This window comes from Euphorbia lathyris, chromosome 6 (genome assembly GCF_963576675.1).
Source record: "Euphorbia lathyris chromosome 6, ddEupLath1.1, whole genome shotgun sequence".
NCBI lineage: Eukaryota > Viridiplantae > Streptophyta > Magnoliopsida > Malpighiales > Euphorbiaceae > Euphorbia > Euphorbia lathyris.
Genome location: NC_088915.1, coordinates 53024179 through 53050129, shown reverse-complemented (window position 1 = coordinate 53050129; position 25951 = coordinate 53024179). Strand labels below are relative to the sequence as shown.

The 25951-nt window shown below is 34.4% G+C and overlaps 1 protein-coding gene across 1 annotated transcript; it reads right to left on the bottom strand.

Moving 5' to 3' along the window:
- Positions 1–1773: 1773 nt before the first annotated feature.
- LOC136233024 (glucan endo-1,3-beta-glucosidase 14) lies at positions 1774–4194 on the bottom strand. Its single transcript, XM_066022555.1, has 3 exons — positions 3984–4194; positions 2533–3644; positions 1774–2222 (listed from the first exon to the last, which is right to left on the bottom strand). Exons 1-3 carry the CDS (start codon positions 4036–4038, stop codon positions 2136–2138), a joined length of 1254 nt encoding a protein of 417 aa, XP_065878627.1. The 5' UTR covers positions 4039–4194; the 3' UTR covers positions 1774–2135.
- Positions 4195–25951: the final 21757 nt, after the last annotated feature.

Here is a 25951-nt window from a genome sequence, read left to right as displayed (position 1 = left end):
CTTTATCGATGGACGAGAAGGCTATTTGTGATTTTCTAGTGGAGTTGGACTTGTCTTTCATAAAAGAGGCTTTACTAGACTACATGAGCTATGGCATCCCCTTTCTTTTTCGTTCTCTGGAAAGGGATATTTATTTTGAAGGGTCAACTAGATATGAAGCTTTATTTAAAGTTAATTTCTTTTGTTTTCACCCTATTTTGATTCCCTTCCTCTGTTTGCAGGATCTAACATGCCTTTTTTTCGCCAAAAAATGTTAGCTCGCCAAGCTGCCGAAGAGAAGTAGAAGGCTCCAGAAGGGAAAGTGTCTTATTCTTCCTCACTTCTAGATGGATTAACCTACACCTCTTCTCCTCTCCTGGTGTTGGCTCCACTCCTGCTACTAGTAACTCTGTTTGCCTAATTGAGCTTTCCTCCTATTCATCTTCTAGCTCTTCTAACATCCAACCGTATTTGGACTATGTAGAGGAGGTTCTTTATTAAGCTTCCATAAATCAAATTGCACCCTCAATGTCTCAAGAGGTGCATACCATTCCTCTTCCTCTGGCCACCTTTCTGCCTGAAGATTCTCGTGAAACCATTTTTTTGACAAAAGTTGCACCCTATGCGAGGGCTTGTCCAAAAAAGGTGTGGGTGCCTATTGAGGAAGTGACTGTGGCGAGGAATGTGCTTGTGCTAAGTGTACCTGAGTAGGCAAAGCGTATTATAGCGCGCCTGTAAACGTTATGACTCAAAGAGTTATGAAATCGATTGAACCCTATATGGGTTTGAAAAGAACTAGGGAGAGAGTTGAAGGATCTGTTTCAGAAAAGAAACACAAAACTGATGTTTCAGAGAAAAGCTCTGGTCCAAAGCCTCAGAACACCGAAGCTGAGAATAAGAACTCCCAGGCTACATCCAAACTTCCTCCTCCACCCCCCGTTATTCAGCGTCCATAAAAGGTTCCATCCTTCATTACTTTATGGTCGGATTGGATCCCTAACATTGTGGTAGTATCACCGGAGGAATATGCTCTCTTCAACAAGTATAGTACTTTCAGTGTAAATTTTTACTTAGGTTTTTGCAGTTATGTATCCACTTATATACTGTGTATTATGGCCAAGGTGTTTCTGTCACAACACTAGAGGGATATGTATCGAAAGCTCAATTTCATGAATTACGTTTCAAGTTGAAAGTAGCTCGCGCTCTAACTTACATGAAAGTGATAGACATATAATAAAGATAGAAATATATCCTTTATGTAACCTAATCCTAGCTTATTTATATTTGCTATTCTTGTTGGTACACAACTCATTTAGGATTATATATACATGTAATGTTCATACATGAATATAGAAGTCAAGACTTATCCTAGTCTTTCACTTTCCACCTATATACATGTTATGTTGGGGTGCATGTGCACCATGTTAGTTGATATAAAATAGTGAGACCATCCTCATCAGGTTGAACTAAGGCTGACCTTGCATTGTCTCACCTCTCTCCCCCAAAAAGCCCCTTTGCCCCAAAATAAAAGGATTCCAAAATGACCCCACTGCTGACACTATTATTTCCCCCAAACGAATAACCTCAGCCGCCCATTTCATAAAAGAACCAAACAAAGCCTTCCCCTTTTACACTTTGCCCCACATTATCTTCTACATATAATTATTCTTTAGTATATAAATTGAGGGCTTAGAGAGAAAGTGGGAAAAAAGGAAAAACAAAGTTTACTTATGAAATCTTTAGTATATCACAGAATATGGATTCCACCTCCAAAAGTAAAGAGACCTTCCTTTCTTTGCAACCAATAACAATTAACTCTTGCTATTCTATTAATATTTCTTTCATCACAACATACACAAACACATATTTTACATAAACATATTATTTTCCTACAATGTTTAATCAAGGAAAAAAATATATATAACTAAACTTAGAAATAAATTTTCTACAACTCGTTGAGGAATTACAGCGAAATCGGGTTTCTTCCGTCCTAACAAATGATCCAATGTGCTTCATCGAAACTGTGGAATTGAGATTCAAGTTTGACAAATTTCGGTAGAACGTTATATGGATGAAGCAATCGTCAATATTTTAAAAATCATGTTAATTTTGATGCATGCAATAAATAATTATATTTACATTTGGTCTCCAAATGCTTAAAAATGTCTTCTCATTAAAACTTGGAGGGTCAGCAAATACACAAACATCCAGTACACCAAGCTTTGATATTCCTTGTTTGAAGCCTGTTCAACAATAAGTTCCGTTTAAGGAAAAAAAAACATTAAAAGAAAATGTAATTAGACCATGTATTTATTATATTTATCCAAACCAAGAAATTTTATTAATATTGAAAGACAACAAATGTATATACAAAATATTCATTATATACACTTTTTGTTCCCCTTATAAAAGGTCCTTCAATATATATACACTTTCTTTCTATATGTAAAATAAATTTAACCTGAAAAAGAATACTCATATGTATATATATAATCAAAGGTTAGAAACAATATTTAAAAAAGAAAATAAAAAATAATTAACCTATGGTTTTACCTTATTAGCAGAATTAGTTAGAGAAATTGAAGCAGATGATGGTGTTGATGATGTTGATGATGTAGAAGACGTAGACGTAGACGTAGACGAAGATGAAGATGAGGATGAAGTAGTCGAAAAGGCGGATAATCCGACATTGTACGCCATTGTACAATCGGGTTGATAGAGACCATAATTTCTCTCGGAAGTCGGTCCGGGCTTCATATCTTCATTAAATAAAGCAAATAAATAAACTTCTAATCTCAAATTAGGCCTTAAAGGTGTTCCTTCATTCTCCATTTGCCTTCTCAACAAATTCCTATTATAAATTGCTGCATTTTCAAGTGTTGCACCAACTTCATTTTCATCTCCTTTTGAAGGCCAGCCGGTTTCCGAAACCTTAACTTCAATTCCACTGTAACCCAATCTAGCCATGGCAAAGATAATTGCATCAACTTGAGCATACAACATGTTGTCATAATGTAACCTAGTGTAGGGATCAACCATGCCTGAATTGGGATTAAATAGCACATAATCTAAGGGTATGCTTTTGGGGTCATCTTTATAAGCAAAATAAGGGTATGCATTGATCCAAAATGGGGATTTTGTGCTTGTCAGGAACTGCAAATACTGTGTCATGACACCTGAAACTTCGGCTTTAAAACTACCTGCTGAAGGGGGGAAAGATTGACCAAGAACAGCTAGAGAATTTGGGGTTGAGATTTCTATGTAATTAGCTATCCCATATTGTGCTAATGCTCCATGAATGTTGGTTATGGCTGGAACTAAGTAATTTATTAGTGTTGTATCATCGTCGGTGAATATCTCGTTTCCTACGGCGATTCCGGTGATTCTAGTCGCCGGAAAGTATGGCTTGATATGGGTGGTTACCCATAGGAGAGCTTGTTGAGGATCGGACAAAGTGGCTAGCATTTCATTTTCTATTGTGACAATAAGTTCAACGTTGGAGTTTGCAAATGCTGATAGAATTTGTGGATTTGTGTCGTAGATTCTTGCTTTGGTCAGTTTTAGGGAGTTTAGAAGCTCTAGAACTTTTTCCGGCGGTGGCAGATTGTTCGCCACTTGCCCGTAATTTATTCCAAATGATTTCGCTCCTCGTAGAAAACCATAATCTGCAACAAAATACACAAAAATGTGAAAAATGCTTTGCAACAAAAATTGATCTTGGACTATTCTGACAACATGTCACCATCTGAATAGTCTAGGATCGATCATAATAAAATTTCTTGATAAGATACGGACATGTAACATGATTACGTGTTCTTTTTTATTAGGAGAGTGCGTATAAAAAAACAAAATAATCATAAAAATGTGAAATTTGGTTCTCGATAAAATTAGAGTTTGAACTATTCAGATGCTGACATGTGTAAGATGTCACCACGTAAATGGTCTAAGATCAATTGGTCCCAATAATATTTTATTGGGTGATTATACGTAAAATGAAATAGTACCTGACGTAGATAGAGAAAGTAGAAGAAAAATAGATATGATGGGGAAAAATGGCATGATTGAAAATGAGAAAGAAGGGGGAGGAGAGGAGATGGGGGATATTTGGAAAGTGAAAGAGAGATATAAGATAGAAGGAGAATTGAAGGGGAGGAATTCTTTACTTTGCTTGTGTGGATATTTAAGAGGGGTGGGGAGAAAGGTTTTAGTTTTCTTTTCTTTTCTTGCTAATTGTGTCTTGGAGTCTTACCTCTCACTTGGGTTTTAAATGGATCTTATCAACTTTTTTTATTTTATTTTATTAATATTTTCTTACATAGGATTGCATGGATGACTTTTCACTCTGTATTGAGATTGTACTTGTCTCTTTCCAACCTCATGTTTTTTTTAATCACCAAAATACCCCCCACCCCCTTTCTTCAACCAAAAGCAAACTCTATCTAAAGCTAAATTAATTTCCAACATTTCTTATTTTATATAAGGAAAAATAAAAAGTTAAATCATTTATGTGATTTAAAATTGTACAAAAATCTGCCGAGTCAAGTTTTCGGTAAAAAATATTTGTAGTTTAGTTAATTTTTAAAATTGATCTGTTTAATTGTTCAAAATCGCTCCAGTAAATTATTTCTATACCAATTTTTTAATGAATGTTGGGAGTTGTCTTTTTTCATCGTGATTTTTTCCTTTTGTAGATGTTCGGAGTAACTTTCTATTGTTTCCACTAATCCACGTTCTCCACCATATTAAGTATCTGCTTCACTTTAACTTACACGATGGATTGATACTGACACTTTCTAATTTTTCCGCTTTTTAACTGGCTCACAAAATACATGTTAGAAATATTAAATGACATTGTGATTTCCTAGGTTTACCTCAAGTATCATCTGATGTTCACTATAGGAAGTTTGTTTCCCTTGAGGTACACTATGGAAAGTTGGCTTCCCCCCGAGGTAAGTACACTATAGGAAGTTGGTTTTCCTCGAGATACACATTAGGAAGTTGGTTTCCTCTGAGTTGATGTTTCCCCTAGGGTAAATTGAGGTTCACTCTTAAAAATTCTAAGTGAACGATGTATCAGGAAAACACAAAAAGTTTCCTGAAATGAAAAGTTTCCAAAACAATTCTTTTACGAAAAAGTTTCCTAAAAAGAAAAAGTTTATCCCATGAAAAGCATACACCAATATATGCATCAAGAAAAATTTACTTTTGGTGCAAACAATTTGTAAAGTCATTATTTTTAATTGTTTCAAATCGCTTCATTTTGAGGTAAATAATTTTTATACCAATTTTTGACAAAATGTCTGAGTTTGTAAACTATACAAACCATAAGCTCCTATTTGTAAAGTTTCAAATTACGGCTAAATTACAGAGCTTTTCTTAAAAGTTTATAGGTATATTACGTGGTTTTGCGTTTTTATTATAGAATTTTTTTCTGACATACTAATACCTATATATAGTTTTTGATGATATCAGAAGATATTATTTTTTAGTGACACTGTTTAAAATTAGATGAAATTTATAGTATCATTGTTGAAGTTATAATGCAGAGCAGTAGATGCGGTGAAAGAGATTTTTGTCTAATCAATATTCATTAGAAAACATAAAAGAAAAGCTAGCACATGAGAATGAGAAGATAAAATTCAATAATAGCAAAGCTTGTATGCTCTTAATTTTGTAAAAATATTCAATACAAATAGCGACTTAAAGTAGTTTGAGCTACTTGTAGAAATAGCAAAATACAATATCTAGATAAGAAAAATATCATTCAACTTTGTAAGACTAAATCAACGATCCAAGGTAAAAGTCAACAAAAGACAAATACGGTTGAGATTAAAGATCTAGAAGAGGAAGAGAAGAATACCCATTGCTCTCCTATAAATAGCACCTGATAGTTGTAGTCTAATTTAACTTTTCTATTATTCTTACTTTCACTTTCTTCTTCTGTAACTTTACCTTTGATTTAGTTAAGATGGTATCAGAGCATTCTTAAGTCGTTATCGATTCCTTTCTCGTTTGCGATCATTCTTGATCTCCTCTTTCTTTCTTTCTCTTCTCGATCGATTTCGATCGATTGACTAGCTTCCGCATTTCTTTTCTTCCTGAATCAAATCAATTTCATCGTTTGATTTCCATGGCTCGCAGGGTTGATGAAACCAGTCCGTTTTATGTTCACCCCAGTGAGAATCCGACATTAGCTCTCGTTTCTCCGGTGTTAACTGCAAAGAATTACCATTCTTGGTCCAGGAGTATGAGAATGGCGTTCATGTCTAAAAATAAGGTGGATTTCATTGACGGAACTATTACCAGGCCTGAATCTACCGAATCGAATTTTTCGGCGTGGAGAAGATGCAATCATCTCATTCTTTCTTGGTTTGTTCACTCTGTCTCACCTGCGATTGTCCAGGGGATTTTAGGTCAAGAATCGGCCAAGGTCGTTTGGGACTCCCTCAAAGAGAAATTTTCTCAAGGTGATGTTTTTAGAATTGCTGATTTGCAGGGTGAGATTTATAATGTTGAGCAGGGGGATAAAAGTATCACTGATTATTACACTTTCTTGTGTAATCTCTGGGAAGAATACAAGGATTTAAGGGCCTATGCCTCATGCGTATGTGACGGGTGTGCTTGCAACGCTCTTAATATAATTAAAGAGAAGCAGGAATCAGATCTTGCCATTTGTTTTCTCAAAGGTCTCAATGAATCTTTTCCACTATTAAAACTCATATCATGGTTATGGATCCTCTCCCTGCTGCCAACAAGGTCTTCTCAATGGTGTTACAACATGAAAGGCAAATTGCCTTACCTGTAATGACATCTCAGCAAGAACTGGTTGCTTTTGCACAGAAGGGAACTTTTCAATCCAAGAAACAGCCAAGAAGATCTTTTAACAATCAATCAAAGAGCAACACTGTATGTACTCATTGCGGGTATGTTGGGGGCCACACTGTAGATACTTGCTACAAGAAGCATGGCTATCCCCCAGGATTCAAAAAGAAAGACAGGAATGTCAATGTTAATTTTGCTGACATTGACAATCTTGACCAATGCGAAGAGGATGTCGTCGTTCATGATTCAACATATCACAGGGGCAATTCTCTTGCATCTGCTACAAATACTGATGAAGGGTTTACCCCAGCACAGATGCAGCAACTGATGCAGCTGATACAGATGAATAAGTCTGGTGGGCAGGCCAACGTTCACTTCGCCAATGCCTGTGGAACAGCTAACTATACCACAAGTAAGCCTAAACCCATTACGTTGAATGTGAATTCCTGGATTTTAGATACTGGGGCTAGCAGTCACATTGTTAATTCATTAGCATATTTTAAGAGTTATAAGCCTGTGCACAATTGTTATATTAATTTGCCTAATAATCAGAAGTTGAGAGCTGAAAATATTGGAGATATTCATTTTTCAAATGAGTTTGTGTTGTGTGATGTCCTATATGTGTCAAATTTTGCCTTAAATCTAATTTCAGTCACACAACTTACTGCCTCTATGCAGTATAACTTAGTTTTTTCTGCTCATCATTGTCTTATCCAGGACTTGAAGAGCAGGAGGCAGATTGGTTCAGCTAGTGTGGTAGCTGGTCTCTATCACCTAACTGACCCTGAGCCTGTTTTTAATCATGTGTTACATACTACTACTCATTGTAATACAGACGAATTATGGCATTTTAGGCTAGGACATCTACCTAAAGATCGAATTCTGTGTTTGAATAAATCGTTTCCCGATATCTCTGTGCCTTCTGATTTCGTTTGTGATATATGTCATTTTGCTAGGCATAAGCGGTTACCATTTCCTGTCTCTACTAGTTCTAGTTCTGCTTCGTTTGAGCTTGTACACGTTGATATTTGGGGTCCTACTCATGTTTCTATTGCAGGTTATAGATATTTTGTCACTATTGTTGATGATTTTACACGTTTCACTTGGGCTGTTATGGTTAAACTCAAGTCTGAGGTGTCTGATGTGATTAAGCATTTCGTTGCTATGGTTCAGACTCAATTTGGTAAAACGATTAAGGTCATTAGGTCTGATAATGGTCCTGAATTTTATATGGTTGAGTTTTACAATAAATTAGGAATAATTCATCAAACGAGTTGTGTTGAAACACCTCAACAAAACGGGCTTATCGAAAGGAAACACCAACATATTCTCAACACCGCTAGAGCTTTAAAATTTCAGAGTCATTTACCCAATGGCTATTGGAATTTTTTTGTTGGTCATGCTGTGTTCTTAATAAACAGGACACCCACTCATTTGTTAAGTAACAAATCTCTGTTTGAACTGTTATATGGTCATGTTCCTAATTATTCTGATTTAAGAGTGTTCGGATGCTTGTGCTTTACTGGTACTTTGCTCCAAAATCGGAGTAAATTTGATTCTAGAGCAAATAAGTGCATATTTCTTGGTTATGTGCAGGGACAAAAAGGGTATAGGGTGTTGGATGTTCACACTAATAAGATTAGCGTCTCTAGGAATGTTAGGTTTTATGAAACTATATTTCCTTATGGAAATCCTGACGTTCTTGATAGTTTTAATTTAGAAATTAGTAGTGATAATTTTAGTAATGATGGGTCTGTAGTCGTAGAGTCGTCACCTTGTATCAGAAAGTCGTCTAGAATGCGTAATCAGCCCCAATATTTGAAAGATTATCACTGCGCCTTAGCTAACTCGGAAACTATTATTGGGATGGAGCAAGATATATGTCACCCTATATCTTCTGTTATGACTTATGATAAGCTTTCCCAAAACCAGAAAAAAAATTTCTTGCTCTATCATAACCGAAACTGAGCCCAAGTCATATCAGGAGGCTTGCACTAATCCTAAATGGAGAGAGGCGATGCAGGCTGAAATTGATGCTCTTGATAGAAATGGGACTTGGGAAATTTGTTCTTTGCCTAATGACAAAGAGGAGGTAGGAGCTAGGTGGACTTTTAAGATTAAGCGTAATAGCGATGGTAGTGTCGAGCGTTATAAGGCAAGATTAGTTGCAAAAGGTTACACTCAGCAAAACGGAGTCGATTTTTTAGAAACCTTTTCCCCTGTAACCAAGATGACTACTATTAGGATGCTTCTTGCATTAGCAGCCATAAATGGTTGGTTTTTAGAACAGCTCGACATCAACAATGCTTTTTTACATGGTGACTTACAGGAAGAAATTTACATGGAACTTCCACCTGGAATTGAAACTGATATAATTAATCCTGTTTGTAAATTAAAAAAGTCCCTTTACGGCTTAAAGCAGGCTAGTCGGCAGTGGAATAACAAGCTAACTGCCTCGCTAAAACAGTTTGGTTTTCAACAATCTGATTCTGATCCTTCTTTATTTATCAAGTTTAATGTTGATAAATTCATTGCTTTAGCTGTTTACGTGGATGATATTATACTGGTTAGCGATAATATGTCATCAATCGTTCAGGTCAAATCCTACCTTCATGCTTGCTTTAGCATTAAGGATTTGGGAACTTTAAAATTCATGTTAGGTCTGGAGATTTCCAGGACATCTGCAGGTATTTTATTATATCAGAGGAAGTACACTCTTGATCTGCTTAGTGAGTATGGCTTCCTTGAAGCTAAACCATGTAATACCCCTATTTCTATGTGTGATGTTGATATAACCGAATCCGAGTGTTTAGTTGATATTACAGGATACAGACGCCTAGTTGGAAAGTTACTTTACTTGACGAATTCCAGGCCGGACATCGCATTTGCAGTACAAAGATTATCTCAGTTTTTGCACAAGCCACAGGAACATCATTTAAGAGCAGCCCACTGGATACTTCGCTACCTTAAGCTTCATCCTGCTCAAGGTGTTTTTTATCCGTCCAACTCTCAACTTCAGCTTAAAGGGTTCACTGACACTGATTGGGGAAATTGCAAAATCACTCGGAAATCAGTCACGGGGTTTGCTGTTTTTCTGGGAAACTCTTTAATTTCATGGAAATCGAAGAAGCAAAACACCATCAGTCGATCTTCATCAGAGTTTGAGTACCGGGCAATGGCTTCCACTGCTTGTGAACTGCAATGGCTTCTATTTCTTCTAAAGGATCTGCACATATATCACCCTAAACCTGCTCTACTGTATTGCGATAATCTATCTGCCATCCATATAGCCAAAAACCCAGTCTTTCACGAAAGAACAAAACATATTGAAATCGACTGCCATTTTGTTCGCCACAAAGTTCAAGCTGGAATTATTCACCTACTGCCTGTACCGTCTGCTGATCAATTGGCGAATTGTTTTACCAAACCTCTCCATCGCCCTGCTTTTCATTCATTTCTTCATCGACTTGGGATTTTAGACGTGCATAATTCTCAGCTTGCGGGGGAATGTAAGACTAAATCAACGATCCAAGATAAAAGTCAACAAAAGACAAATACGGTTGAGATTAAAGATCTAGAAGAGAAGAATACCCATTGCTCTCCTATAAATAGCACCTGATAGTTGTAGTCTAATTTAACTTTTCTATTATTCTTATTTTCACTTTCTTCTTCTGTAACTTTACATTTGATTTAGTTAAGAAACTTTAACCATATTACTAGATTAAAGTCATTTTTCTTAACATCAAAACCATGTGTCATTTTAAAAAATACTTTTCCAAAAGGATTTAAGTCTAAACGTCAAGCAACTTTCATCTTTTTCATCTAGATTTTAGAGTTTTCTTCTGGCCTTTAGATAGAGTTTCCTTTTTCTACTTATACAGAAAGATACGCCTATTTTTTACTTTGTTTTTTATTGAAATTTTTTTTTGATTGATAGATTTGGTAGTTTTTTTTTAAAAATTCTTTCTTCTTGTTATCATGTTTTTTTCATGAAAAAAAAGAAAATCTATGTCTATATCATCACATATATCTGGCTCATTGAAAGATCATGAGGCCATTCCTGGAGAAAACGACTATAAAGTCAATTTTGAATGGAGTCTGTTTCTCGTCGTTGTGCCAAAAATAATTTCGAGCATTATCTATTATTACTATCACAATACATAATATTGAAAATCCAATTCAAACTTTTCTAATATACTTTTGGATTTTAATTTTTTCAATTAATTTTTTCAATTATCGAAGTAACAAAGCATCAAAGCTTGGGGAAACGTAATTTTTTTAAGAACTTGTACCTTATATATATATATATATTGGCGTCCTCCTTGGACCAAGCTGAACACAGATGGCTCGGTCTTGTTGACGACGTCTGTTGCTGGCGGGGTGTTTAGGACCTCTCGTGGTTTCCCACGCACCTGTTTCGCCATAAAGTTGGGGGCTGTCGATGCTCTTTGTACGAAACTTTTGGCTGTAATTTATTCTATCAAGCAGGCAGACGTTCGAGGCTAGTTCCCCTTATGGATTGAGTCAGATTCGATGACGACAGTGCAGTTGCTGCGACAGCAACTCCGAAAGGTCCCCTGACAATTTATGGGCGACTGGATTCCCTGTTTAAATATTTTGAATAGCAAGAGGACTTATATTTCGTGAAGGTAATATAATTGCTTATTGTCTTTCTCGTGGAGGCACTGCTGCTAATGTTGATCATTGGTGGGATATCTATCCACCTTTCTGTTCTGAATATATTTTTAATGATTTTGATATGACCTATAGACGTTATAGTTCCGTTTAGGAGAGGAGATGTTGTCTATTTCCTTTAGTTTCATTCTTTATTGTTCTTTTTTTTATATTCTAATAAAATCTCTAGGAGGCTTGGAGTTGGGTTTTTTAGACTAGTACTTAGGGCCGTCTTAAACTTTTTGGGACCCCTGTGCTAATTTTTCTCAAACCCTTAACAATTAATTGAATTTTGTAATAAGGTTGTAGATTTTGAATGGTTGAATATATCACATATGCACTCAATATAGTAAAAAAGTGTAAATAAATCTTATTACATTATGTTATTTTATTTTTTAATTTAAGCTAATATGTATATTTGACTAAGCATATTTTAAATTTTGGGGCCTTTATAATTTTAAGGCCCTGTGCGGAAGCGCTCATTTACTCCTCTACTGGTACCAATTTAGTTGGGATGAGTCTGGAAATCCGGTTTTTGCTTCTTGCCTTTACTTAAAAAAATATATGTATTATAAACGTGTAAAAGGGATGAAGAGGGGAAGGAAGCACTATTGGGTGGTGAAAATTTATTTGCAATAATAATAACTACCACCTTAAATTTGATTATCTATATATATAATGGAGAAATTCTTGTACTTTTTGGTGTATATATATATAAGATTGAAAATATTAGTCTGAGTTCTTTATGTGAAAGCACATCCTTTTAAATTAGATTACATATTTAATTGTAATATTTATAAACCAATTAAAATGGTGAGAAACCAATGAATATTTAGTGTATTAATTAAGTTAATCCGGTGACGTATGAGATTGAGATACATTATTTTCATATCAAGTATGGCATAAAAGAACAATTAACCAATGGGCGTGCAAGAAAATTAACGAGTGATCTGATCACGTATGGTCGAGGCCATTATACATAGATAGGAGTATTAGAATAATAACATTTGTTTCTGGTCAGGAAAGAATTAAGAAGGTGATTAGTGGGCCAATGAGAATCAAATGTCCTAATCCTTCAATTTGGTCCGGCCCTTCTTCCTATCACCTTTAATTGGAATACAACCCTAAACCAACTCCAATTAATACTAGCTATTAAACCTTCTTTAAATTTTTGGGGATTTTGCCCCGAAAAGAAAAATAAACAACCAATAATTTTGTTCCAAAAATACATATCTTCCCTCAAAATACCATTTTACGGACTTTAAATTGAAACTCCTTGAACTTTTCTGTAATATTAGTTCTAGACCTGACAATTTTCGTGTTCGATACGAAAAATTTTCATGTCACAAAATCAGAATACGAACACGGCCTGCTTTTGACACGGTAAACACGACACGACATGAATTTTTTACACAACCAATTAAATTGACACAACCTGACCTGCTAACACGACCTAACATGCTCAACACGACCCGACCTGTCATTCCAAATAAAGAAAAAAAAAACAGAGTAATAACATTTCTATGTATTTACAAAATAATTAAATATATTATATTTGTATATACTCTTACATTCCCAAACCCTAAAATCATAAGGGTATATTTGTAATTAAATTTCGTGTCAGTTTCGTGTTTTCGGGTTGACATGAACACGACACGAAAATTAACGTGTCATTTCGTGTCGTGTCATAAAACCTTAAACACTAACACTAAAAAAGCATATCGTGTTCGTATCGTGTCATCGGGTATGTGTCGCTTTGCCGGGTCTAATTAGCTCTAATGTTTAATAAAATTACACTAACTTATTTTAAATGCAATTTCAAATTGCTCTGATATTTAATCTCTTGTGAAATTCTATGAAATTGGACAAAATTGATTGAAATTGGTCAAAAAAAAATTAAGCAACATAGGCACAATTTGATTTTTTTTTTTTTTGTTACAAAGGAAAGCTTAAAACCAGAAAAACAGAAAGAAAGGAACCAAAGCTACTCTAAGTAGTGACCAAACGGGGGAGTAAAACTCCCATATAATCTTCCTCAAGGAGGTGTTATAAGTCTGTCGGAATCAGGGCAAGGCTGCTCACACCAATTGGGAACTCAAATGCAAAAGACGCTAGATGATCTGCGCATCTATTCCTCTCCCTGTGGATGTGGACCATTTCAACCAGAGTAAACTGGTCTCTCAGAACCTGAATCGCTCTAATTAGAGCCGGGTGGTGGACGGGGCACGGTTGGTTAACGAACTTAATTACCTATTGACAATCTGATTCGACTATAACTCTCTTTGCCTGGTTAGCCAGTGCCATATTCAACCCCGAGATGATTCCCCACAATTCAGCCTCAAAAGAGTTCCCTTTGCCGATATTATGTACAAACCCTCCCATCCATCTCCCATCACTGTCTCTCAGCAGTCCCCCTGCTGCAATACGGTGATCGTGCATACGGCAAGCCCCATCAGTGTTTAGCTTCCAGGTTCCTGGTGGAGGTTTCTCCCATCCTAGCCATCTCTCTGTTCTACTTGGGCTATGAGATTGCAGCTTGACAAGCGTCCAGGAGCGGTCGATTTCCTCAATCCTCTGCTTGACCAATCGGCCTTTATCCAACGGAAGGGAGAAGTCCTGTTGAAAGAGGATTTTATTCCTCCATTCCCACAACATTACCGTGACAGTTACGAAGACGACTCTCCAGTTTTCAAGTCCAAACGCTTCGTCTGGCTCCGAGAAACACCGACTATACCAGTTCGATTCTGGCACTGAAAAGAAGGCATTCCATAATTGTTGAGGAATGAGTGACTTCCATGTCTCCATGCTAACTGGACAATCACATAGTGCGTGGCAGATGGACTCATCCTTGGACCTGCATCTTGAGCAAGTACTTGTATCAACTAGATGTCGCCTTTTCCGTTCCATGTTCGTCAGAATCCACTCGTGTAGGCACAGCCAAGCAAAGGATCTAGAGCGTTGTGGGACTCTGAGTTTCCAGACCTGCGTAAAGTAGGGCCTAGGTTGTTCCACATTGCTTTCTGCTACAATGTATTCATAAGCTGCACTACAACTAAATTCCCCAGTAGTGGAGTTCCTCCATCTAGGCATGTCCCCAATATCAAATGTCATTTTTACCAAGACGCATTGAATTCTCAAGAGAATGTCATCAGTAAGGTATTTCTCCAGGATATCCCAATTCCAGTTGCTACTGTTGTCTACGAAATCCGCAACCCTCTAGTCCGACACCTCGTTGGTAATGAGAGATATGGCTTCATCTCTCAGCTTCATATTTATTTAAAATTATTCTAAAATATCAACTCTAAGATTTTATAAAATTACATTTAATCATGTTTAAATGCAGTTTATATCAATTTTGTTAAATCAATTTTATTCAATTTAACATGTAAAAATTTTCGAAATTGGACAAAATTTATGGAAATTGAGTAAATTGGTTGAATCCCATTAAAATTATAAAATAATTAATAGTCAAATATTGATCATTTGCATACCGACATAATTGGTTATTTTAAATTATTTACAAAGAAATATCTGTATGGTTAGTTGCATAAGAAATTTAAGTAAAAGTGATTAAAAGTCAAATATCAATCAATTTAATATAGATGTATTAGTTTATTTTTAAATTATTTCACTGTTGGCCTCTATACAGTAATTATATACAAACATATAAAATAAAATTCTAATATATATATATATATATATATATATATATATATATATATATAATTGGTGTTCATGAATATTATCTATATAATTTTTTATTCATATCATATATATATATATATATATATATACTTTTTTTTTAATTTTAGTACTACAGTAAGTAATATAATTAATTGAATGTTATGAATTTTTTTCTTAAAATCTTCAACCATATCATTCAAACAAGTAGAGAACGGTACTACATAAAAGTATCTAAAAATAATAAACACAATTCACCAAAAACCATGCAACAATGTTCAAAAGTCAATTATAATAAAATAAGAATCAAAATAAAAATAAAAATAAACATTTTTTTGTTTTGATTGATGCCTATGCGGCTTCTAAGTGAAAAATTGAAACAAATTCTCGACTTTGAACGTCTAAGCGATCTAGACGTCCTTGTTAAACACTAGCTAAATGATTCAAAATAACGTTCAATTTATATAAATCACGGAAACTCAATGTTTAATTTTTCAAAATTATAATTTGTGTTTTTATAATAAATTAAAATAAACTAGTTTGTATCTCATTGAAAAAAATATTAAAATTTCTCATCTATATTGTAGTATATATTAATTTTTTTAATAAAATTAAGATACTATATGTATATTGCAAAAAAAAAAAGTTTATAAAAGGTAACACTTAGGGGGTGTTTGTTTCAGCTTTTCGAATGAGCGTTTAGCGTTTCATAATAAACCGCGGAAAATATAGGTTACTGCAACTGCAAATAGGTTAGTATACTTTTACCAAACACTAATAATTAAACAGCTAACAACAACAACAAATAGATTACTGCAACTGCAAATAGGTAACAACTAACAACAATAACTATTAGCTAATAGCTAAACCAAACAGATCCTTAATAACAAATTTACGGTAATAATTGACTAATTTTCAATAAGAATAAGCTAAAAAAATTTCTTTCACCATCTTTTGTTAAGGAATAAGCTAAAAAAATATCACTAACATTGAAAGTGAAGAATAATATTACCTTTTTTAGAAAAGTAATACTATATAATTATACTTTTAAAGAGTGCAAATATAACCAATTTAACCTCTAACTTTGAAAATTAGCCAATTTTTAGTTATTATTAACAAAATATTTTATCTACGTAAAAAATTTTGTTATATCCATTTCACATATACATCATGTTATCATTTATAATTAACATATAAAACATATAGATATACATTTGAAAAATAAAAGGTTTTAAAAAAATAGTTCGTGTTTTATACCAAATTAAAGAAACGTGTGTACAATAGATATTTATTTGAGCTGTTGTAATTTTACTCAATGAGTGTACACGTACCTTTGATATATTACTAATGAACGATAACATAACACACATAAAGAGTGGAGATAACAAAATTTTTATTATAAAATATAATGGGTTAAGGTGCAAAAATACCCCTAACATTTTGGGTCAGGAGCAATTTTACCCCTAACGTCTAAAATGGTGCAATTTTACCCATAACGTTGGAAGTCAAGAGCAATTTTACCCGTAACGTTAATAAATTGGGTCAATTTGAGAAATAATTCATCAAACTGTCTTTTCGGTCATGAATCTTGTCATCTACACTTCATACGTGTGTCATTTTATCAGTAACAAATCACAAACATACATTGAGATGTGAAAAAATAAAAAAATATATTGTCTTTTTGTACGAATTAGATAAAAAAATTCAAAAAATTCACAGAATTTATAAATATAAATCTCAAATTCTATTATTAAATTATAAAAAACATGAAATCTTTTTTTAGAACGAATTGTTATGCAATTGGTGCATAATAACGAACAAAAATATCTGTGTTCTATAATATTGTCTAAAATTGACCTAATTTATTAACGTTAGAGGTAAAATTGCTCTTGGCTTCCAACGTTAGGGGTAAAATTGCACCATTTTAGACGTTAGGGGTAAAATTGCTCCTGACCCAAAACGTTAGAGGTATTTTTACACCTTAACCCAAGTATAATTATAGTTGGAGATAAAAATAAAATTGGTCGGATGTATGGTTCCTTTAGGCTAGGCTACATATGAGATGATGAGAGCAGTAGAGGTGTTTAGAAAGTCATATATCTAGCAAGGACAAAATGATGTGTATGCTGCTCTCTAATCGAGAGATGAAGAAGAAGTCGACAATGATATACCAGATTAGATCAATCGACATCTAAGGTCACAACAAAATCAAAAATTTGCTTTCATAGGAAAAATCTTCTTTCCTGAATGTGTAGTCCTTTCTGAAGTTTCTTTTGGATCCATTACAATACTATATAATATAATCCACTGACTTACATTTACTGACTCAGTGGACCAAATTATTTCACCCATATCATAATAATGCCAACATAGTGCCGACATAATTTCATATATTATTCTTACAAAAAGGAACTCTATAAACATCTACATTTGCATGATATGTAAACCGATTCAACTCCGGCCTATATACGGTTTACAAAGTCGTTATTCACCATTTGAAGAAAAAGCATAAACAGCCATCGGTTAAGGACCAATTTCGCTTCAACCCAAATAACTCATTAAAACAAACATAATCAAACAAGAGGGCTTACTTAGTTACATGATGATGAATTACTAATACTCAATTACGATTCTTACTAACAAATAAAAATGAGGTATTAGTAAACGTGGAAGATTACATCTACCGAGCAGGGAACAAGGCCGCGGATGTACTGGCCCGATTTGGTGTCATGGAGACCAACATACGCTGGTGGGATTCATGTCCTCACTTTTGCACCAACTTCGTTTTCGATGATTTATATAATTTACTTCACTTTAGGTTTAAATTTCTTTAATTGCCCCCCTTTGTACTGAACTCGTTATTTTCATTTATTTATTCTTTTAGAATGCCGACCTAGTCGGGATGTCTACGTCTTGCCTCACACCGTCCAAACTTTCATAAAAAAAAAATATGTCAATGGTCGAATTAGCCTTGCTTGCTTGCTTGAGAAATGATTTTCTAACCGATTCAGGAGCTGCTAGCGCAATAAGAAAGATTATTGAAAGCGTTAAAAAGCTGAATATAATCACCTTTCAACAATGGTGAATACAAGATTGTTGGGTTGGGGACCGAATTTACACGTGGTGTGTAAAATAATTTTTTTACTAAATCAAACTTGTTCAAAAAAAATTTCATATATAGACGTGTTATAATATCTGAGTGGTCAATAACCAATTTTTAAGTACCAATGTAAAACTTATTAAAATTAAGCTACATTGTGTTTATGATTCTTAACATGTAAAAAATATCGTGTCTAATAGAAAACATTAGTTTTAGGGAGGACCTAATAATAGGCCAAAAAATGGAAATTTGGATATAAAAAGGGTCTAGTAAGCCAAACAATTTTGAATTTTGAATTTAAGGAGTGTCTAACATGTAAAAAAAAATAGAATTTTGGATTTATAGAGTGTCTAACATTAAAAAAAAATGGAATTTTGGATTTAAAGAAACATAACATGCTAAAAAAATTAGAATTTTTGATTTAGAGAGGCCTAACAGGCCAAAAAAAAATTAGAATTTTGGATTTAAGGAGGGTCTAACAGGACCTAGATCAATTTTGAGGGTGCTAATTCAGCATCCGATCTAAATTTCTTAGAAATAGGGGGCCGGAACCACCACAGACTCAAATTTTATAGAGACAGGAGGACCAAAATTACTCGTGGTCATGGTGGTTACGGTGGCCGGAGGGGCCCGAGCTATATCTACCTGTTGTCCTAAAATGTGAACACTAGCAAGTGCACTAGGTACAAGTAATAAAGTGTAAGTAAATTATCGTATCTACAGGGATAGAACAAGTGAATATAAATACTTCTAAGGATGAGAACAGTCAAGTTTAAAAAGTAATCGATCAATTAATTTGAGTAGGTGTTTGATTTGATAAAATGAAAAGATAAAGCAAATTGAAAAGAAGTTTAATATCAAATTTGGGAAGAACATGCATACAACAGGCACATAAATGGTAGTGAACAGACACTCCACTCCTTGTTCATTAAGTAGAAACATCTTTGGCTTAAGGTATCTTTCACGAAAATCGATTGAGTCAGGTGTCCCTTGTTCCCAACATTCTTTAAAAACAATTAAAATAAGTCTCTTTGAGATTAATATATCTCTAAACTTTAAGAACATGAAAGCATTTAATTTGAACAACTAAAACCCTTAACATATAATCAATTACGTCTCCGTTTCATGATTAAATGTGCTCAATGAAGGTTCAGCTTTGCAAAGAGAGTCTCCTCATGATTGCTCTGCTCAGAAACAGGTTAGCTACTCCTCTTTAACGTTAATTACCCATTGAACAGTCAAGCTAATTATACTTAATGAATTTAGAGGGAAGTAAACCTGCTCTTTTACCTGTTCCTGGACAGTTGCATACTTGTTAATTAAATTACTTACTCATAATTAAATGAAGTAAGATAAAAATAATAAAGAAGAACAAACAATGCATTAAAAGAATAAGAAACAAAATTACACCCTAATGATTCAGATCTAAAATCTGAATGAATCAAAAACATAAAAGAAGGCTCTTTAAATAGCCTAAAATTTCAACAGAAATCATTGTTCTAGATATATTAAAATATTGAAGATATGGTATGACAGACTGTTCTGACAGACAGAGAGCAGTCTGCTGAACAGTCAGACAGCCCATGCTGAATCATGGCTGTTCTGCAGCAAATTCAATTTCTCCTTCAGGAAGGATCTCTAATAAATCAGGGAAGAGTGATAATCCAAATTTTTGGGTTCATCTTTCATCCGAACAGTTGTTCTCACTCATTCCTGGTTGTTCTTCTCCTTGCGCACAACATGAGCTCTTCCACTGAACAGGCAGTGACCCTTGAACAAGCAGAACATGTTTTTCTCCAAATACCTCTTTGATCCTTGGTTCTCCATTTTGGTCTTTTTGTTCCTCTAAAATATCAATTTCACTCCAATTAAGCACAAGTGATCTACCAAGGTCCTCTTTCTTCAATCTATAGAAAAATCACTTAAAATTCCCATTAATAGCTTAATTATCCAATAAAATCATGATAATTATGGGGTAAAAATAAGTATAATATACACATATCACTACCCCTACCTTTCAAGATAATATTGGCAAACTCATAGTCGAAACTGAACCTAGTAGCTTCTCTCATTGCAAGAGCCTCTATCGCAAGAGGGCAATGAACACCCTCAAAGTAGCGTGCTCTACAGGCCAGAATCGTGCCAAGGTGATCCATCGCAATAATATCAGTACTCTCTCTTCTATTAGCTGCTTTAGTTCCACCATTAACGTTGATCTTCACTCATATCAGAGGAGGTCTGGACCAAGAATTAGAGAAATACTGAAGCTCACTTGTGTCACAATAGCCGTAAAAAAAGGAGTTCGAGACTTGCGAAGACACAATATCGAACCACTTAGAGGCCTGGGTAGCAGCCTTATCAAAAAATCCATTATGTTCCAGACTTTTTAGTTGAAAATGAAGTCATTCCTTCCTTTCCAAATCTGCCAAAGGCGGAACCAGACTCGTGGGGATAGGAATCTTGGCCAATTAACTGAATCAAATTGCACCAAATCACTAAGATATGCTTTTATTGAACCCGTCGGTCCGAAGAGGGAAATGCTAGGCAAACCAAGTCGTTTAACTCTATCATAGGTGAAGAATAGATGAACATAGTCTTCAATTCCTGGCAATTTGTGTAGGCAGCAGGCAGCGAAACTCCCATTCTTAACTTTAGCCGGGAGTTTGTTTAGAATAAGCCTCTAAATAAAGATTTTTATCTTGTTTGGAATGTTGAGTTTCCAAATAAGGAACCGCTAGTTCACTTGTAAGGGATTAAAAATAGAAGATCAATCAGCTTGATAGAGAGAGAGAGGGAGAGTTCCACCATATACCCAAACTTAACTAAGTACTCTCCAGTCTTTGAGAAGTGCTATATGAGAGTATCTTTACAATCCGTAAGGCTAACAAGTAAGCAAATAATACGATTAGCATCCTTACACACAAAGCCTTTACAACATCTACCTTCTATGAGCCTAAGTCATTATTGATAAGAAGATTAACATTGTTGGTAAGAGTGATCTTAGAATCTCCTGTTTATGAATAAAAGAGGGAGTGTTGGGAAGCCAATAAACCAATAAACCAAGAATGCATCCAAATGATTTTCTATTCCCCACCTGCCATCTGAATCCCATTTTCAGAATATCACACCCCTTAAAACATAAAAGGCCTTAAAGAAGACAAAGGTCCAAAAGCTTAAATTCTAGAACCAAGATTAGAAGTCCAATCGAACTAGAAGCCTATAAGCAAAAAGAGACGGACAAGCTCATGTTGCCCTTGTCACACCCCGCTTTTTTCCCATTTTGGAAACAATTACAAGAAGCCTTGTTCCCTCAACGTCTCTCTGCACATACCTAAGATGGAAAGTTGGCAGACTCTGGATTTGCTTTATCAGAAACACGGCTCAAGACAGAAGATCCCATCCTTGAACCTTCTGTAATGACAAACTTTTAGACTACAAAACACATAAGTCAAAAGATGATGTTGATAGGAGTCGTTTCCTTCCAAACGGCTCATTTGAATTTCAAACGGATCTACTGTCTCATCCTCTACTATAAATACCAAGTGATATGCTCCTTGTGAAGTTGACGAAATTATAAGCTACAAAAGAGATCAAACGTCCATGTGATATTATATAGCAATATTTGTAATACACAGTCATTTCGATATTTGTGTTTATCCATTAGAGATATAGATCTTCATTGTGTTCTACATTAGAACTTATTTTCTATTCATAAAATTCAGAAGCTCTGTTGTTTGCTTCGGCTATAAGCAAATAGCTAAGAGATAGATAGCTGAGTGAAAGTGTAAAGGAAGGTACTCTATAGAGGATCTGTCTATTGTATAAAGGTGTGTGCTCATGAAAGAGTGTTTTAGTGGATTAAAACTAAAAAGAATGTATTCTGAGGACTTGACGTAGACTAGAGGCCGAACTAGTATAAATCTACTGAGTAACTATTTCCTAACTCTCCTTTACTACTTCTGATTATATTATTTGCTCTAACACATTTCTCATATATGAGCTCTGACAAATCAAACATGTGAATCTTAATCACTGTGTTGTCAGAAGGTCTATCCAAATAACAATCTGTCCAGTGCACCTTTCTGAATCAGAATCAAGCTTAGTAGACTATTACAGTCATTCTTCTGAACTTGCTTCTGACTCCGATTTCTGCCTCGGTCCTCAGCAAAGTTAAAAAGCCAAGTAAGTAAATCAAAAAGTGGTTAAAATTAACCAATAGTTTCATTCACCCCATTTGGAACTAATCTTACCTCATAAGGGACCAACATACACAAAGAGAAATTTCATTTATGTTTTATAATATAGTAATCTGTTCGAATATAATTTTTCGTTCAAAATCTGAAATTATATTATGTTCTTCAAGTCAATCCAATCAAGGTATTCCTTTATGTCTCTTTGGAAAATAAGTTAGAATTGTGTTAAGATTTTTAGCATATATTAATCCAAAAAGATAACGAAATGAAATTTAAATAATAACATGACAAAATATATTATGAAACTAAAATTCCAAGAAATTAAATAAAATTAAAAATTTCATTAAACCTTTAGACGAGCTTAAACTCGGACGGACTAATATGAGGCCAGATAATATCAGTTTTCTTAAGACAAATTTATTTGCAATTGGCTATCATCTCCCAAGATGCAACATAAATATGAGCAAACTCAAACCGTGTATAGAAGCTATCACATGAATAGGAACACATATCGAACATAAGGACATAACGGAGAATTGGAATGCATTGTTCTTATACGAACTTAAAAGAAAGAAGGAAAGAAATAAGGAAAATATTATTGATAAAAGATTTGGTATTTGTTGTTTTTTCAAAAGAAAAAAAAGGGTAAATTCCAAAAAAAAACTCTGTGGTTTCACCGATTTCCAAATAAACCCCTGTGGTTTGTTTTTACCAAAAAAAAGGAGCGTGGTAACGCCGTTACCCGAAAAACGGAAAATGGGTTAACACCGTTAGTTTTGATGACGTGGCAAAGGGTAAAACAGAAAAAATTAATTTTTTTTATTTTTTATTTTTCTCTCCTCCTCCTCCTCCTCCTCCTCCTCCTCCTCTTCTTCTTCTTCTTCTTCTTCTTCTTCTTCTTCTTCTTCTTCTTCTTCTAATTTTTTTTAATTCTCTGGAAATTTCAGAACCTATGAAATCCATATGTTAAACGCAGTCCATAGCCGAAATCGCGAGATCAAAATCATAACCGAAATCAACAACATATTAGGCGATTGAAATCGAAAACAAAAACGATGAATTTTCACAGCTGTAGAATAAAAAAAATGGTGTATGCTTTTACTAATTCCTTTCAACTGTGATGTTTAAATTCAACAAATTCATCAAGCTGGCCCAAATTTAACAAATTCATCTGTTAGATCCTTTTGGGTATGCTTTTACTTTCCCTTTCAACAAGTAGAATGTCTCTTCTGCATCAAATTTCAACTGGTACTTTCCCGGAGAACAACCCCACCTTCACCCAACAAAAATTAACAATAAAAATCAAAACTTCATAGCATAAAAACCAAAACCCAGATGAAATTAAGGGAAAACTCACTTGGGCCAACACTTGATGTTTAAATCATTGAGTCTAGATTCTGATGGGTTCTTTTCAACTGTGATTCTGAGGTTTCCATGGCTGTCGACTCCTTGACGATGGCGATTGTTCCCTTCTCCGGTGGTTAGCGATGGAAGATTAGCGGAGACTTTATGAACGGTGGTGACTCGGTGGTAAACAACGGCGAATCACAGAGGCTGCGAGATGTGAAACCGGCAGCCGTTGACGAAGCCAACACGGTGGATCGATAATCTCACAGACTATTATTTCAAATCTTCCGTTGCAGAAGAGTTCCAGATCTTCAACGGCGATAACGGAGACTATTACTGAGAACGACCATCATTTCCAGAGGAGGAAGAAGAAGAAGGAGGCGGCGGCGAAGAAGAAGAAGAAGACGAAGACGAAGGCCGAAGAAGAAGATCAATATTAGTTTTAATTTTCTTTTCTTTTTTTTGTTTTTTTTTATTTTTTTATTTTAATTTTTCCCAGTTGACCCTTTGCCACGTCATCAAAACTAACGGTGTTAACCCATTTTCCGTTTTTCGGATAACGGCGTTACCACGCTCCTTTTTTTTGGTAAAAACAAACCACAGGGGTTTATTTGGAAATCGGTGAAACCACAGGGATTTTTTTTTGGAATTTACCCGAAAAAAATAACCAAAATGTACGGACAAAGACAACATTTTCATCTGTTGCCTTTGTTGACTGCAACGTTTCGAGTTGCATCTTTTGGGATTTACGCATAGTTTGATTAATTGTTTTAAATTCTGATCTTATTTAACACAAAACAAACATCTCAATCTTTGTTCTACAAGTATTTTTAGGCTAGATAATAATCTCTTTATGGGAGCAATCCGTGTTTGCACTAACTACGCTTAATTATCAAGAGAGAGTAAGACAGTGGCACATACACTAGCTCGCATATACATCCAAGATTTGGAAAAAAATTTGGTAGTCTAGATATGTATATATGTCATTTACATGCATTTTGGCACCATCAGAGTCTGGATAGCATTATGACATGTTTTCAATAAGCCTTTTTTTTTTTTTAAATATTAGAGAATTGACAGATCTGATCAGAAGTGATTTGTGCCAGCCCATTAACGGGCTTTTAAGAACACCACTTCTTATGCAGAGGTAAAAGTATGACTTTTGAAACATACATACATAATTATACAACGACCTCTTTTCTCTCATATTTTCCATTGTGAAACATGTACCCTCATTTTTTTCATTTGGTGATGTAATAATTTAAGTAGGAATATTTTATGTATTTTTTTAAGCTTTATATACGTTGTATAGTATTAGCATCCACACCTAACTAATGCATATAACATTTTAAAAGATAAAGACGTTAAAATGAATAGATTGTATTTTATATTAGCTAGCTATAAAACTAATGTGTCAATTATAAGTGTGAATCGATATTTTCTTTCTTTTGACCGTAACCGAATTAATTAACCCAAAATTTAACATAAAACATGTAAATAAATGCCTAATTCATCCAAAAGTACTTCCAAAAAAGGAGGATTTGTCCTCATATATTTAAAAAGTCATATAACTTTTTAGTTTAGCAATATGAGATATTTAACGCACTCTCCTCACTCCTAACTAATTTGGAACATAAAGCTAATATTAGTCGGGACCCAACATAAAATTATGTGCTATTACAATGTAAACAAAAAGAGTTAATTCATCTCAAAATGTATTTCGATGGAAGAAAATTGTTTCACATATTTAAGAAATATCATATAACTTTTAATTAAGTAATATGGGATATTTAACCATACAGATTAAAATCAATTAATTTTATACCATTAAATCAGAAAAACTAGAACGAATGCACCTGCGAAATGAAATAGAATAAATTTAAGTTAAGTGTTTTCACATCCACCTGACTGACTAAATTAATTTTGTCAAATAACTGTAATAAACTCAGATCTAACACAGTTGAATCTATGAGAATACTACTCAAAGTTAATATATGTAGTACAGTAGAACCTCTATATAGGAATATTCTATATTAGAATAACCTCTCAATTGTTATACAAAAGTTTGGTCCCAAGTACTGAGAGTCTTTGTTATACCAACCTCTATATAGGAATAACCTCCCAATTGTTATACAAATAGTCCGGTCCTAAGTGT

What these genes read in the sequence shown, in the direction of transcription:
- LOC136233024 (XM_066022555.1), bottom strand. Translation starts at nt 4,038, where the DNA reads ATGCCATTTTTCCCCATCATATCTATTTTTCTTCTACTTTCTCTATCT. An exon ending in ACTTTCTCTATCTACGTCAG is followed by an intron (nt 3,645 to 3,983) that starts GTACTATTTCAT and finishes ATTTTGTTGCAG; the next exon opens with ATTATGGTTTTCTACGAGGA. An exon ending in TAACTAATTCTGCTAATAAG is followed by an intron (nt 2,223 to 2,532) that starts GTAAAACCATAG and finishes ATTGTTGAACAG; the next exon opens with GCTTCAAACAAGGAATATCA.